This window comes from Neophocaena asiaeorientalis, unplaced genomic scaffold, assembly GCF_003031525.2.
Source record: "Neophocaena asiaeorientalis asiaeorientalis breed wild unplaced genomic scaffold, Neophocaena_asiaeorientalis_V1.1 scaffold129, whole genome shotgun sequence".
Classification (NCBI taxonomy): Eukaryota; Metazoa; Chordata; class Mammalia; order Artiodactyla; family Phocoenidae; genus Neophocaena; species Neophocaena asiaeorientalis.
Window position 1 is genome coordinate 9,013,901 of NW_020172446.1, and position 16,381 is coordinate 9,030,281.

At 52.8% G+C, this 16,381-nt stretch overlaps 1 protein-coding gene across 1 annotated transcript in view; it reads right to left on the reverse strand.

Moving 5' to 3' along the window:
* Positions 1-10,293: 10,293 nt before the first annotated feature.
* The window catches only part of WSCD1 (WSC domain sialate O sulfotransferase 1), a 40,463-nt gene continuing 34,375 nt past the window's right edge, over positions 10,294-16,381 (reverse strand). Inside the window, exons 7-9 of the mRNA XM_024737333.1 lie at positions 15,617-15,781; positions 12,849-13,049; positions 10,294-11,433 (exon numbers count right to left, since the gene is read on the reverse strand). Coding sequence (XP_024593101.1) covers positions 11,081-11,433; positions 12,849-13,049; positions 15,617-15,781 — 719 coding nt within the window. The 3' untranslated portion in view covers positions 10,294-11,080. The remainder of the gene's footprint in view (positions 11,434-12,848; positions 13,050-15,616; positions 15,782-16,381) is intronic.

Below are 16,381 nucleotides of genomic sequence, written 5' to 3' on the forward strand. Positions count from 1 at the left end.
TTAAAATTATAAGTACACACACCCTCTGAACCAGCAATTTAACTTTTGGGAATCTGTCCTATAGATCTAAAAGCACTCGTATAGAAATGCATATGTAGAGTGATGCTTTTTTCAGCATAGTTTGTAGTGGCCCTAACTAGGAATTGCCTGGATATCCATCCAAAGGGCGATGTGTGGATAAATTGTTCTCTGATTCTGTAGACTGGTGGTCTCTAAGTATTTTGTTTGTTTGTTTTTGTCTTTGTTTTTGTTTGCGGTATGCGGGCCTCTCACTGTTGTGGCCTCTCCCGTTGCAGAGCACAGGCTCCGGACACGCAGGCTCAGCGGCCATGGCTCACGGTCTCAGCCGCTCTGCGGCATGTGGGATCTTCCCGGACCGGGGCGCGAACCCGTGTCCCCTGCATCGGCAGGCGGACTCTCAACCACTGCGCCACCAGGGAAGCCCTCTAAGTATTTTTGATTGCTCATTTAGTGAGAGCATGCACCTCTCAAATATGGATATTTATTTGCATGTATGAATATCTTAAGTGTAGGATAAACAAATACAAAATAGAAATTTTAAAAAGGTGAGATAAAAATAGAGATAAAACTTTGAATAGTTTTTCCTTGTGCCAATGGGGTGTATGCACCCTGTTTTGGAGATCCTTACTAGGGAATATTATGCTACCTTCCTAAAAGAGTGGAATTGAATTTTGGGACCCATCATTTGATTTTGCAAAAATGTGCTTCCTTTTTATCTTCCACTAAATGATGCACTATGTTCATGGATACAGATGTATGGATATAGGTGTAGAGACACACACACACATGCTTTTACATATTCATAGGAATATAGAGAAGGGTGTGAATGGATTACACCAGGCTGTCACTATTGGGACTATATTGGGGACAGGACAGGAAGGTTTGAAAAGAAAGGAAATTGGTGGGGGGGGAAGATATAAAAAAGACTATAGCAAAATGGGAAAATGTTCGTAATATAATGCTAAGTAAAGAGGAAAGTAAAAGTCTACATTAGTTCACATAGGTAAAAAATTAAATTAGCATATGATAAGGGACTAGAAAACTATATGGACAAATGAGGGTAGTGATTGGATTAGGTGCATAACTTTTGTCTTGTGTTTTGGTTTTCATTTAACCTTAATATTAACAGCTACCGTCTCGTCTCCCTCTGGGGTATTTACTCCTAGGTTCTCCTTCTCCCAGGACAATGACGTCACCCATTGTTCTCTCTGCAGAGACCTTGTGCATACTGGGGTCCACGCTCCCGTGGTTTCATTTCACACACCTGGCAGACAGGCTTGTGTCTCTCAGGCCCAAGTCCAAGTGACCGAAAGAGAGAATAGGATCACCCCAGCTCAGGTTAGAGAGTCCCAATGAACTGTGGCTGGGAAGATGAGGTCGTGAGGTTAAACCCAGATGTCACCTCCACCGCCATGTTTGAGTGATAGAGAAGGGGACGGAATCTTCCACAGATGCATGGGTGGTTAGTGGCCCAGACAGTTCTGGAGCCCGAATTCTGCAGATCCCAGGTCTGGTGAGCTTTCCTCTCCTCAGAGTTGTCTTATTCTCCACATCCGAGGACTAGCTCAGTGACCTATGGGGTTAGGACACGCAAGAGGTATCAGACAGGGCATTTCTGTGGGGAAATGGCAGAGTAATTCACAGAAACAGCATGTGGGTGTTTGAAGGAGTGAGAATAGCTGAGCGCGTCTCTGGATTATTTCCATCTGTTGTTCTTCTGCAATCAGAAATCTGCATAAAACGTTTCACTTTTGGAATCCACTGCCCAGTGCAGCTGTCAGATCTGAGGGTTTGCTGGCATCCTTTGCATCCAGCATCCTCTTCCTGGCCCCATGACTTGGCCTGACCCTGAGCAGCAAAACAACCTCAGCCCAGTGATGAGAAAGACAGAGAGAGAAGGTCTGGGCAGAGGGTCCTTGGACGGGGCAGCCATGGTTGGATAAGCCCTGCTTGGTGCTCTGAGGGGCAGGAGACGAAGTCAGGTCCAGGATGCTTCCTCAGTCAGAACTCAGTGGTGCCCGAGATGGTCCCACTGTCCTTGGCTACTGGGCCGTTGGAAGGGAAAATTGAATTATAATCCTAACATGCTTGGTACATCTGAAAATGTGTCCTAGTAATTAAATGCTAATAAGGTGAGGGAGAATAAATGGGTAGTTTCCTTAAAGATTACACTCCACCACCCAAGGTCAGGGGAAAATTATAAGTAATGTAGTGGGGTAGTCAGATCACTCCGGCTGAATAAATGTCACAATGAAGGCAAGGAGTCATTCAGTTTTCTATATTTGAACATCTCATTAGCGTCTGTGTCATTCAAAGACGTATTGGGTGGCAGAAAGGTGACATTCAAGGCCTCTCATGGAAAGCCAAGCCCTTAATTATCTGATGGAGGTTAATGTGGCCGTGGAACAGGGGAAGCCTGGGCGGAACAGGGAGTAATGGATTATGCTAAGAGCTGGTTTCACGGGTGAGCCCAAGGAGTGGGCCATCCTGTTAGGATGTCTGGCCAGAGTTTTCCTGACTTGTTGTTTCCCTGCCAGGCTGAATGTGGGGACCAGGACAGTTCTCCTTGGTATCAAGAAGTGATGCCTGTGATTATAAGGGAGGAGACGGCAGGAAATGAGCCCTCACCGTTAACAGTGATGTAGGCAGGAGCCCCGCCAGCCTGTGGGTCTAGGGAAGCATTGCGGAGGGTGCTGAGGGCTGTGGTGTGGCTCTGTGCTGGGGAGACAGCCAGCGGAAGCAGCCGCGGGGCAGACTGTGAAGGGACTGACTCAACGGTCGAAGGTCCTCTGCTGGAGTTGGCGGGCAGCTACGAAACGGCTCCCAAATGATCTCACCTTTTGGTATTCCTGCCCCTATATACTCCCCTCCCCTGGATGTAGGCTGAACCTTCGGACTTGCTTCTAACACATACAATACAGTAAAAGTGATGGGATGAGATTTCCAAGATTAGGTTACAGAAAACTGTGGCTTCTCTCTTGTTCACAGTCTCTTTAGGTCTTCTCACATTCTTACTCTGATGAATCAAGCCTTATGGAGAAGCTCACATGGCAAGGAGCCAAGTGTGGCCTCTGGCCGACAGCCAGTGAGAAACGGAGGTCCTCGGTCCAACGGCCCGTGGGAAACTGAATTCTGCCAATGACGACGTGAAGGAGCTTGGAACTGAGTCCTGTCCCAGCTGAACCCTCAGAAGAGACTGCAGCCCAGCCAGCTTCTTGGTTGCAGGCTCATGAGAGTCCTTGAGTGGCAGAGCTCCGTTAAGCGGGGCCTGGATTCCTGACCCAGAGGAACTCCTAGTTAATGAATGTTTCTCTAAGGTTGTGGCTCTAAGCTAAGCCTAGATTTGGTGGTAATTTGTCACATGCTGACGGGTAATGGATACAGTGAGCTTTAGACTCTGTAAGGCTGCTGGGTCAAGGAGCTCCAGGCTGCCTAGGAGGCAGACTCTCCTTGCTCTGTCTCTGCATTTCTCACCCGTGCGCCATCTCATAGAGAGAAAGGCTCTACCTCACCTAACTTGGGAAGTGGGGCAGGGAGAGAAACCTTCCTCATTTCCTGCCTGAGCCAGGACATGGGAGTCGGTCCAGGGAGGATATCCCCTCCATCCTTCCCTCTCTTGCCACCCATCCAAACACACTCTTCCTCTTCTATTGCTCTCAGGAGAAAAAGGAAGGGTGAAGGGGGTGTTCTGTGTGCTACACCTTGGAGCCTCCTATAGAAAGGAGGTTTTTATTCAGAAGAAAAAAGTTTTGCTAGAGGTTTAATGATTAACTTTAAGGAATGAGCTGCAGATCTGGAGGAGGTAGAGAAGCTACCTGTCCCAAGGCAAACAGGAATGGCGTCCATCGGCAGTGGAGGCTCCCGTGGGGAGCAAAGGTGGGGATGACACCATTAGACCATTTACCTGAACATCCAGGGAAGAGCTTTTGGCAAGAATCCTGCCAATTTGTCTCCTGTTCTCTATGAGTCAGGAGCAGATGGGTGACTGAGAACTTATGCAACAGTTCAAAACAACTCTCCAGTGGAATTTGGGGGCTGCCATATTTCTTCACTTTTTTTACCCCTGGCACTGAATGCTTATAGATCAACCCAGTCCCCAGGCGTCTCAAAAAACAGGGCATGGAAAAATTCACCAAGTGTCTCAGCAACATCTCCTCAGCTCACAAATAGGAAGAAAAAGGTATTATTTTCCAGGAAGATGTTACTTTCCTGGAAACTTTACAAGCCAGGCGATTTAAGATTTTCATGCATCCTCCTTCCTTCCACTAATGTTTCCCGTGCCTCTTGCATATCAGGTCATGGGCTAAGGGCTGAGGTTACAAAGATAGATACTGTTCCTGTCTTCACTGGTTTAAAAGCCAGTGAAAAAATACATAAATATAGCCTTTCAAGTGAACGAAAAAATGTTGGTGAATTGATTATCAAATTAAAAAAAAAGAAGAATGGAAGGAATAAAAATTATTTGATGTTAAGAGGATTTTATTTTTCCTCTTTTCCATTTTGGAGGAGACCTGACGAAGACTGGCTTCTCAGGTATCCAGGCTCTTGTCACTTGTATACGGTCAGGATGGCTGGCATGTGATTCAAAGGGGTAGCTGTTTGTCAGCAACTGGAGCGCACACCTGCACAAACACATATACATAAACACACAGACTGCTGGGCTCAGGTCCACCAAAGATGCCTATCTATTAATAGCTTGGAGGAGCAGGGCCTTTCTGTTGCCTCGGGTGCTGGTAACTTAGGATGAAAACTCTGGGCTCCTATCTTGTGCCAATCACGGTGCCTCTCTTTAACCCCGGTCCTTTGAAAAGTGCTGCTCTGAGCAGATTTTCAAGTACTGGGGATGCTTGATAAATGGCCCTTAGCATTGAACTCAGGTGCCCACCAAAAAGTATCTTGGCAAAGAATTAGCAGTGAAACGAATGGAGTCGCTTCCAAACGAGCTGAACGTGCACACCTGCCTCCTTTTCAGCAACTTGTTGAAGAGTGATGGGGATGCGGTACAGGGGCAGTCAGGTGGTTTTGGGGAGGGAGCCCACATTCCGGCCCTAGTTGCCCCACCCATTCTCTCAGCCGAACCTCGTAGGAAACCCGTTCCCATTCCCAGTCTCATTTTTCTTATCTGTAAAATAAAGGATTTGAACTTTATTTCAAATAAAGTTCAGTCTCAGAAACTGAACTCAGTCTCAGAAACTAAATTTTTCTTCCCCGCAAACGGAAATAATGTCCACCTCCCTGAGGCACATGTGGGGTGACATCTGTGACACTTTCTGACCTGTAAGAACACTATTTACTGTAATTGACCATCACTGGCTACATCATCAAGCCATGGACCTGTCTCAACCTGAAAAGAATATCGCAGGCACCGAAGACGCCTTGGAAGGTTCATTCGTTCAGCTCATGCCTACGCAGCCAGCGTCAACTGGAATTGTTTTCATATGTTTTTTTTAAAAAACCCCCAAACTGGAATTGTTTTCATTTTTGTTATCAAGATTCCTCATTTTATATAAGCGATTATGTTTGTTATCTGGGTAGATATGCTCGTATTTCCCATGGCAGGGACCCAGATTTCTGCAATGCTTCTGCATAGCAGAAGTTCTCAGGAGGGCCCCCAATCTATCATCAGTCACAGAAGGGAGTCCTGGGCACAGATATACTCACATCGATTTCCTGGGACTCTGGACTCCCTCGACATATTTTCTGGACCTCTGTCCTGCACACTGTATTATGGTCAGACTTTCCACGGAGAGTTTGAAGATAAGGGCCACATATAACTCCCTTTGTCCCTCCAATTTCTAGCACACAGTAGGGTTAAAGAGGTTAAAACAGAGGAGGGGACCTCTCAGTGGCATCATCCCACCTCTCCGCCAACGGCACCTTTGCCCCAAGCTTGCGTGTCCAACTCAGCCAAACCGAAGCGGCAGGGCTACGCATACCTACCCTCCTCCAGTTTACCGCCTCCAGTTTACTGCCCATCAGCTGTCACCTGAACATGTCCCTCAAAGGGGGTCTCACGCTCAATCCAAGTAACTCGTCACAGCATTCCTTCCAACACGACATCATATTCTCCATGAAAGGAGTTATGGTAAATAGAACAGGACCACGGTTTTATAATCATCACAGATACTATCCCAGTCCTCTCATCTGTCAAGTGGAGATAATCACATAGAATTGGTTAAGGATTAAAGGAGACAACTTCCAGTGTGGGCTGGGCAATCAAGAGGAATGATTTTCTCAGGATATGCAGGTGACCTCATAATGTACTGACTTAAAGATGCTACTTGTCCTGGCTGACAGAGCACAGCTTCCTACTGAGGATTTCACACCCACCCCCCATTCCTGTAAAAAGCAACTTCCTAATCTGACAGCTCATTCTTGTCTGAGCCTCCGTCTTTATCTACTTCAGCCATAGAGACAGAGAATGTCAGAACCCCAGGGCCTCTCAACCCAAGCCCTTTGTACACAGCTCTGGGTTGTAAGTAACAGAAACCAGACTCAACCCAACTTAAACAATAAAGGGACTATATTGGCTCATGCAACAAAACCATCCACGGGCAGGGCCAATCACAGGCAAAGCTAGATCCTGTACTTAACAGTGTCACCAAGGACCTGGTTTCCCTCCCTCCTGACTCTCCCTTCAGTTATCAGCTTCATGCTGGGAGTGGCTCCTGCCCCAGGATCGCAAGACAGGTGCCATCAAGACCCAGGATCACCTACTTCCTCGTTCACATCCAGCAGAGTGCATAAAAACATTCCCAGAAAAAGTCTTGAAATTCCATCTGGTTCCATTGCCTTAGCTCACATGACCATACCTGAACACATCACTGTAGCCAGAGAGATGCGGGGTGGTGTGGGCTTAGTCTAGGTCACGCGTCCCACCCCAGAGGTGACGGTAGAGACAGCTCCAGCAGATCATAACCCGCCCCTGCCAACAGACATCAGGGTCTGCTGGGAAAGGAAATGGGGGAATGAACGTCGGGGATGCAACCAACAGCCTTGTTCAGGCCAACTCGGCAAATACTGAGTGGTCATCAACGTGGGTTCAGACCAATCAATTTCTCCCTAAACGCTAACGAACTACTTCGGAGGCATCGCATTTTAAACACCTCCAACAAATTTCCAGCCAAAAGAACTCAAACTTCAGCCCCAAGAATTCTTGCAGCCACAAAGATGAATCCCAGCACTTCCATCTCCCCCCTTGGGACCCCCTAAGAACCAAGTGGCTCCTGCTACTTTTAAGGGAAAAAAATGCATCATGGTATGCAAACATTACCGCATATTCATGCACTCAAAATCTAATTTTAGCTGTAAGAGACTTCATTATAAGATGCTCACATAATTAAGCAGCTTTCTAACCAGGGTTTGGAAGCCTGTCTATTCTCCTCTCACTTACACATCGCTGGGATTATCAGAATGAATTTTAGTTTTTAAAAATTATATATTTTGGTTTTTCCAAATTGATCCACAAGGGGAGGTGAAACCCATGAGACTTACGTGTTTTAACACAGGTTTATGTAACTCCACAGCCTTACTATTAAAGTTGGAATCTGTAGACAGTCAGGGTTTTCCTGTTCCGGTCTGATTAGTTCCTGATGCATTTGTCACGCTTCTAAATACAGAGCCTCTTTTACTGTGTGGCTGGTTGGGACAGTATCCTCTTCATGGAGAAGCTAAGAGCTATAGATGAGACCTAACGCGGAGAGAGACAAGTGGACTTTCCCAAAAGGACAAATTCCTTTCCTGTGTTTCTCAGGAGCTGGGCGGCAGCTGCCGAGAACCATCCACACACAGGGCCTTAGCACCTCCTCACACAGGGCCTTAGCACCCCCTCACACAGGGCCTTAGCACCCCCTCACACAGGGCCTTAGCACCCCCACACACAGGACCTTAGCACCTCCACACACAGGGCCTTAGCACCTCCTCACACAGGGCCTTAGCACCTCCTCACACAGGGCCTTAGCACCTCCTCACACAGGGCCTTAGCACCTCCTCACCCAGTGTCTGGGAGCACGTACCAGGGGTCTGGTGCCTTGCTGGGTGGACTGACTCAACGCGACCTGGATGCACCCTGATCCCATCATCCCTCTCATCTGCGTGCCTGGCTAAGGTGCAAAGGAAACTACAAGGCCGTTTGAGCAGGTGCCCCTCCACCTGCAAGGAGAGGAGGTTTCTGGGTACCTGGCAGCAGGGAACGGACTCACACATCTTCCAGGAAGAAGGAGCCGGTGCCGCTGTTCTCCTGACCCCCTGGGGCGATGCGGGAAGCCCAGGGGGCCAGGCCCTGGCTGCAGTCCTGGTCGGTCCTTCAGCTACTCCACTGCCCTTCACAGACTCCTTGGCATATGAGCCTCCTCCCTGGAGGTCATCTGGGTGGCCAGGACGCCACTCTCCAGAGGAGGCCGGCTTCCCTATTCTCCATCACTCAGTGCTACGGTCTCCTATGAGGCTTTAGGTTTGCTCTGGGACGCAGGTATCCCCTGGCCCCCCTTCCAAGGCAGCGTGGAAGCTCCTGGTGGGTTTCAGTTACACCTACAACTCAGGAGAATGGCCTCATCAGGGGCCGTCACAGACTTGGCCGCCGAGCCATGCTGTATCAATAATTGTTTATAAAGACCCTGGTGTTTCCAGCTTTGAGCTGAGCTGAGTGATGCTTTAGGAGGATCTAAAACAGCGTCGGCATCGGTGTGGGTTTGGGGGAGCCTCAGGAAGAACTTGGAGGCCACCAGGAACAGATACTCAAGGCCATTCACTGGCAAAACCGAAGGCGTGGGAGGCTTCCCTCCGAAGAAGGGCAGGCCTGCCAGGCCTCTGGGCCCTGCCTTCCCCACTGGGAGTGGCCCTCAGCTCCCACTGCCAGCCAGGGAGCAGAGGGTCTGACATACCCTTGCCCGGCTTTGCCAAACCCCTCACTCCCTTTTCTCCTGCTGATGCAGAAGTCAGACCAGCAGGCCCAGTGCAGGCCTGGAGAAGCTGCAGAGGGGCTCGGGGGCTGCCCAAGTTCATGGCCACCCACATTCCTCCCTCGCGGGGGTCAGTGTGCAGCCGAGCTCTCCACAGCCCGCCTTGGGTCTCAGCTGTCCTGGGCTGTGCTCCTGGGCTCAACCCCACCCTCCAGACCTGAGCCCCCTGGTCTCCGCAGCCTCATTTCTGAGCCCAAGACATGTAGCAAAGGGCGACCCAAGAAGGTAATTAGCAGGCTTCCCTGGTGGCGCAGTGGTTGAGAGTCCGCCTGCCGATGCAGGGAACGCGGGTTCGTGCCCCGGTCCGGGAAGATCCCACGTGCTGCGGAGCGGCTGGGCCCGTGAGCCATGGCCGCTGAGCCTGCGCGTCCGGAGCCTGTGCTCCGCAGCGGGAGAGGCCAGGCTGAGCACTAAATGGCTGCAAGGAGGGTCCCTTTCTGTGTCCCCTCCTCTGTCCTCGCCCACCCACTCCCGTCCTCCTGCTGCACAGACTCAGACACACGGCCCACACCCACTCACCTCTTCTGCAAAACATACAAGGGTTTTCCAAGCCTCTGAGCCTTTGTACATGCCGTTCCCTCTGCCTCAATTACCCTTCCCCTCTGCGTGGCTGGAATAATTCCTACAGGTTCCTCAAGACCAGCTCAAAGCCGCTGTGATGCATCCCCTGACCCCCTGGGAGCCCGCACGGCACACACACTCCTCTGTCACTGGGTTTCTCACTCCCATTTGTGACAACCCCTCCCCAATCCCCACTAGACAGTGAGGGGAGGGGACCTTATGAATCCACCTTCTCAGGAGGCCCGTAGGCTTGTACACAGCAGCAGGCGTCAGTGCCCGGGAGTTCCCTTCCCCTTCTTGGATGAACGAGTGGGAAATAGCTTCACAGGAAACAGAGACGGGGGGGGTGACAAAGAGGCCCAGTGACAGGAAGTGGTGGGTGAATAACAGACAGACAGAGAGGGCTGGGCCAGTGGGGGTCAGAGAGAAGCTGCAGCCTGGTTGACAGGCCATGCCACCCCCTTCCTCATGAACCCAGGGGCGACCCCGTGGAGAGCAGGGGCCCATCAAGATACGGGGGACAACCAGCCCCAGTGGCACCCAAGACTCATCCGTCCCGGGTCTGCCCATGCCCACCCCAAGCCCCCTTCCGCTGGCATTGCTGGTGTACGGGGCCCCCAGGTCTCGGGCTCCCCTGGAGGCCCAGCCCCTTCCCTGCTGTCTCCTCGCCCCCACACCCTGCTTCTGCGACATGGCCCAAGTCCCCAGCTTTATGGGGACAGTCGGAGAAAGAAGCCAGGCAAAGAGGCGTCCACTCCAGGGAGTGCTGATTTTGGACGGGGGGGTCGGGGGTGCACAGAACTTGTGGCCGGTCCTGAGGTGCGGGGTTTGTGTGGGCAGCTCCACTCCACCCGTGGTGCCACCAGCCCACCCCCGGCGAAGGGAGAGGCAGGGCCGCAGCGCTGGCGGGGCCCGGTCATCGCACCACACACACTGTGGGATGCAGGTGCACCGTCAGGGCTGCCCGGCCCGGCGGGCACAGGCTGTGAGCCCATCTTCAGGCCGGGCTCCCAGGTCCTCAGAGCACTAAGCTCACCCGGCCCAGTATCCCCCAGTCAAAGCCCCTGAGCAGCAAGCCTGCACTGGGCTGGAAACAGGAAGCCCGGGGCCTCCGAGAGCCCAGGGTGCACGTGTGTGTCAGTGTGTGGGAGAGACGGACAGGCGGCCCCTAGGAACGTGCAGACGCCACACGCCTCCATCAACGTTCGCGTCTGCAAGTCTGGGAGCGTCCGGCACAGCCGGGGTGGTGGCGCAGGCGCGTTAGGGCGCCGTGAGCAGCGAGTGGCAGGTCTAAGCGGGTCTGGCTAGGAATGCGTGTCCCCCCGCGTCCATCCTGTGACATCGGGTCCGCCTGGCCGGGGCTCACGTCCAGTCTCCCCGTGCGGGAGGCAGGCAGCCCTGGGGGCGGGTGGGGAACCTCCCCGCAGGTGGCATCGGCACCCGAGCATCCCGGGGGGGCACCCGAGCGTTGGAGCACATGCGTAGCCCCGCGGGGGCGGCCAGCTCCCAGCGGGGTGGGCAGAGCGGCCCAGGGCCTGTCATCTGGGCACGTACTCCCGGGGCAGCCCGGCCCAGTTGTGGTCACGCAGGGCCCGGTCCACCGTCCGGATGTAGCCGTTGATCAGGTCCTTCATCGCGGGGGTGAAGGGCTCGAGGTTGTGCGGGCGCCGGCCGCGCCGCCGGAAGCTCCCCTCCTTGTTGTTCTCCACGCAGAGCAGGCGCTCCTCGCTCACGGACACGTTGAGGAAGGCCACCATCTCCCGCAGCGTGGGCACCAGGCTGCGCCGCAGCTGTTCGTAGTGCACCACCAGCAGCCGCTTGCCGTACTTGAGCCAGTCCAGCACGTGCGAGGACCACCATGACGCGTAGCTGTTGACAAAATCCGGCCACTCTGGGCGGGAGAGAAGGGGCGCCGTGTCAGGGCCCGGGCCCGGTGGGGCTGCTGGCCTCCTGGGGGCCAGGATGCGCCATCGTCCACCACCCAGGGTGACCCACCCGATCTCCCACGGAGGAAGGCCCTCTTGGTGACCTCGTGTAGGTAGGGGGGGGTTACTATCAGGCTGGGCTCCGAAGCGCTGCAAGCCCGCCTGGGAGCTGTGACCTCAGGTCCACCTTCCCCCAGCAGTTTCCTCGGAAACACACCAAGTTAAGACGAACGGGGACTGTGCGTTCCAAGAACTGGTTCTCTCTCTGGTGGACCTCGCCCTCTGGGACTGTCCTTTCGTGGCGAGAGCCCGGGGTCTCGGGCCTATGGGACACAGTGGAGTTAAAGACGACCGAGGCAGGGCCTCTCTGTCGAGATGACCCTCGGTTCACCTTGATGTTGCCCTGGCAGCTCTGCGCATCCAGTCTGGGTAATGGGGGCCGAGCAGTGTGGCGGGGGCAGCTTCTGTGCCTCCTAGTCAGGTGAAGACGCTGTGCAGGCCGGATTTCCTGTCCCAGGGCCTCCTACACAGCTACGTGAATGGGGTGCCTAACTGACGCTTCTTGTGTCTTGTGGGTGCAATTGCCGGTTTAACCAGTGACGTACAAGGAGGCCACAGACGGGGCCGCTGCAATCTCTGGCAGGTGATCTGCTCCATGAGGTTTGTTTTCAGCAAATTTAGAAATTCGGTGGGTCTTTTTTTTAAGTGAGGAGAAGGGTGCAAATGTCAAGAATCACCCCAACAAAAATCACTTCCATAATTGGGCTATTAAGACACCTAAAATGCTGTGGGAAGCATCTGCTTTCTCTAACCCTCACAACGACCCTATGAGATGGGACCACCCTTGTTTTTAAGGTGAGAAAACCAAAGCTCAGAAGACAAGGTCTGCAGCTTGCCTGGGGTCACTGGGCTGGTAAGAGACCCAGGAGGGATCAGAGCTCAGCCTGCCTGCGTCCTCAAGGGGAGTCAGCAGGAGGGCAGGGATGGCTGACGGGGGCTGCTCTAGAAGGAGGGTGATAGGGAAAGGCGGGGACACCCGCCAGCCTCAGGTGATCCGGAGTCACACAGGGACGGAAGCAAAGCCTGCCCAGCCTCAGACCCCGTGTCTCATCATGCCACCCACACTGCTGGACACAGCTGTATTTCTGATGGCTTCATTTTATATCACTCACTATCCTGACTTGTGTCTCTTTAATTCATTGCCCAAAGGCTAGACTGTTCGTGCCTTGAGGGCAGAGACTGTGACCCCTGTAGCCTGGGCTCCTGGCGCCTTGCCCAGTGCCTGGCACATAGTAGGACTTCAGTAAGCTTGTATCAGCAGACTGACCCCACGAATAAAGTTGCAACCGTTTCCCCCACCCCGCCGGCCCCTTCTGCTCACCTTTGCTCTTCCAGTTGCGGTCAGCTGCGTAGCCCAGGTGCCCGGCACATTTCCTGTTGAACTCGGCCACCAGGGACCTGTACGGGTTCCGGATCAGCAGGATGGCCGAGTCGAACATCTCAATCTCCCTCCTGCCACTCTCGTGAGTCTTCACGCAGATGGTGCGCCGGCTCCTCCAGTGGTCCTTCTCGCCCTTGAACCCTGCCCGGGAGAAAGGCATCGTGGAGCCCCCGCTGCCACGGCAGCAGACAGGTCTGAACGCTAACCTGCACCCCTGAGGGAGAGCCGACATTGGGGGCACGGCAGAGGGCACTGGGATGGCCTGTGGATGGCCGATAGGGCCTGACCCTGCCCAAGAGACAGTGAGGGCAGGAGGCATCTGAGTGGGGAAAGATGGCGTCTGCAAGAGAAAGAAGATAAGGCACCTCCCGTAGATCCCAGAAGTCAGCGGGCAGAGCCCGATCATGCCCTCTCTCTAGACACTGTAGACACATCCATTTGGGCATCTGCATGGCTGTGTCACATGAGCTTTGCAAATAACCCTGTGAGTTGACCACAGCGGCAGGCATAGCCAGATGAAGAGACTGAGGCTCAGAGTGGGTGTGCGACTGGCTCGAGATCACACAGCACCACAGCATCAGAGCCAGGGCTCTCTCCACGTGGCTCTGTGTGTCCCTGCGAGGCCTCCCCACAGAAGGGGCAGGATCCCCATCATCAGGCTGAAGGGCAGTCAGCAGCTGTGGCCCCACCCTCTGACCTTATGCCACAGTCCTACAACTGGGCTCCAGTCTTGCATCCGTGGAGACTCTACCCATCCCTACACAGAGTCACACATTTATCAACAAATATCATTGTGTGCCCGTTCTGTGTTGGACTTTACACGGGGGACAAAGGGGTAAAACTCAGACCCTGTCTTTAAGCTTACAGTCTAGTGGGGGGATAGCCCAAGTGTAATACAGAGCACAGGGGCTTATGGGAACAAAGAGTAAGGCGGACTAGTTTGGGAGTGTAGTGGGATGTCACAGAAGGCTTCCTGGAAAGATGTCCCGTGAACCTGGTCTCCTGGCCACATCTCAACGTAGCCCAAGCCATCCAGCTCTGGCGACAAGCTCCAAAACTGCCCATGAGCTTGCCTCGGGCTCTTGGAAACATAAATGAGTCCCACCCCCCACCCCCCTTCATGAATGGTTGCGAAGTATTTGTATCTACAGCAAGTCTCTGATGCCTGGAAAACGCAAGTGTCCTTTGAGTCTGTAAGTCTGGGGTCACCAGCTGAAACTCAACACATGTTTCAAATTCATCTCTGCCACGGGCCAAACAGCAAAAGTCTCTGCTTTGATTCATTCTGTCAAACAGCTGGGAAGTTCCAGGAAAGAATGAGTCAAACCATGAGCCAAGTAAACATGAGATCTGGTCTTTGACACCCTGCGGCCCAGGGTGCCTTTTGTACTGCCTTGGCCTATTTCAACAGGTACCACTTTTCCGCATAACTCAGACCATGCTCACCCGTGACGGTTTGGCATTTGGGCATTGGAGCTTCCTTGCGAATTTCACGTGTGTGCACGTGTGTGCGCGTGTGTGTGTGTGTGTGACTGCTCTGACAGTGCTCTGAGGCCAGTGGCTACATCTAACCAGTCTCGTAAGGCTCAAAGATGCATCGGGGAATCTCTAAAGCCATTCTGAGGCAGTGTCGACCCAGTCCTTATTATGCCCAGCTATGGAGCCATTGGGCCACTTAGCCATTTGTAGACTGAGACAGCCAGCTGTTTGAATAAGGGAAAGGCCTTCTTTCTAGATGAATACGGTGGGGAGCTGCAGCCTGTACACATTAGGTGGTTCCCAGGGGACTAGGCCGGAGTGGGCAGGTCCATGTGCCTCATCTGGTCACTTCACCTGTAGCTGCCATAACACTCAAGACTCCCAGGGGTGATGAAACTGGGTTACATGGACACCCTTGGCTTTTTCCCAACCAGACTAAGATTGCTGTGGGTGATTCTAGAACCTGCTGCCCACCTCAGGAAGTTTGTGTTTTCTCCAGGCTGTTAGACAGTAACCTCTTTTCCTCAACCAAACTCTAAGAATCCCAGAGAAACTGTTGTTAACACGACAACAGAGAAATATATTTCAGCAAATATAGATCCCGCTTGGCTTATCTGAGGTTCTTAGTCTTAAACAGTGCACAGATTTGAGCCATTTTAAAGTTCATTTACTTGACATAATGAGGCCTCTTATTTCTACAAGAGAAATATTAGAAATCATTAAACTCTTGAAGATTTTTGGACCTCGTTTTAAAAAATCGTATTTTGATGAGCTACACTTGCCTCAAAAAAAAAAAAAGAAAAAAGAAATGAACACATGAAGTCAGTTTCCCCTAATTATTGAGGGTTCTAAACATTAAGGAAAACTCAAGAAATGTTTACAGAGAGGGAATCTAAGCTACTAGGCTTTCCCTTTGAATCCAGAACAGATCTTGTGAATTTTCTCTCAAAGTGTGGTCCTAGGGCTGGCTGTGTCAGCACCACCTAGGAGCTTGTTAGAAATGCCAACTCCTAGGCCCCATCTCAGATCGACTAAATCACACTCTCTTGGTGGAGGGGGGGCATGCAAACCAGGAAGCTATGTTGAATTAATAAGCCCTCAAGGTGACACTTACGCGCGTTCAAGTTTGAGAAGCACAGCTCTAGTGCTCCAAGGAGGACCTGGGCTGGAGAAGCTGCAGCCTGGGCGCTGGGAACCGCCTTCCTCCCTGCCCTGCAGCCTGCACTAACCTTTGTTGTAGAGAGTTCCATCAAAGTAGTAGCTCCCTGTGTAGAAGCCGGTGGCGTGCTCGATGAGGTGCCGTGCCCATGTGTTCCCAGCTCCCGGGAAGCTTGACAGAGCCACAAACACTTTGGATTTGGTGGGCAGGAACCTCCGGTCCGTGCACCGGGTATCTGAAAGTCCAGAAGTCGTCTCGGGGTTACCCACCTCCACTGCGACTCCCAGACTCTCTCTCAGACTTCCCTAGATAGGAAATGCCAACCCACGACTCCCACTGGGAGATGAATGGGAAAACTGAGGCCCAAAAAGGGGAAGGGATTTGCCACCTGGACCTTGGCTGCACAGGTCCACGGCTGGCCAGAGAAAGCCCCAGTGATGACGAGGCCTCCCAGTGTAACAGTCTGGTGGGAATCAGCGTCCTGCAGACTCCCAAGGTCAGCTGGGGCAGACCTGCTTCTCACACAAGGAAGATGCTGGAGCCTGGGCACACAGCCTGGGTGACTTACTGGTCCCCGGGTCCTGGACTGGCTCAGGGAGGCCCCCATGGCCACTGGGCTGCCATGTCACCCAGCTCCACCACCGTGCCACTGCTCATCCTCAAACCACCCCCCCCAGAGAGACTCAGACAAAGGTCAGGCGCTCTTCAAACCGAGCCCCGCATCCTGTGTCCTGCCTCCAGGGATGGTGGAGGCCTCCTGTTCCCGTTATCCCAAGATAGGACCACCCACCAAGACACCTTCCCTGCCCCAGGACCGCACACTCGGTCCGAACCC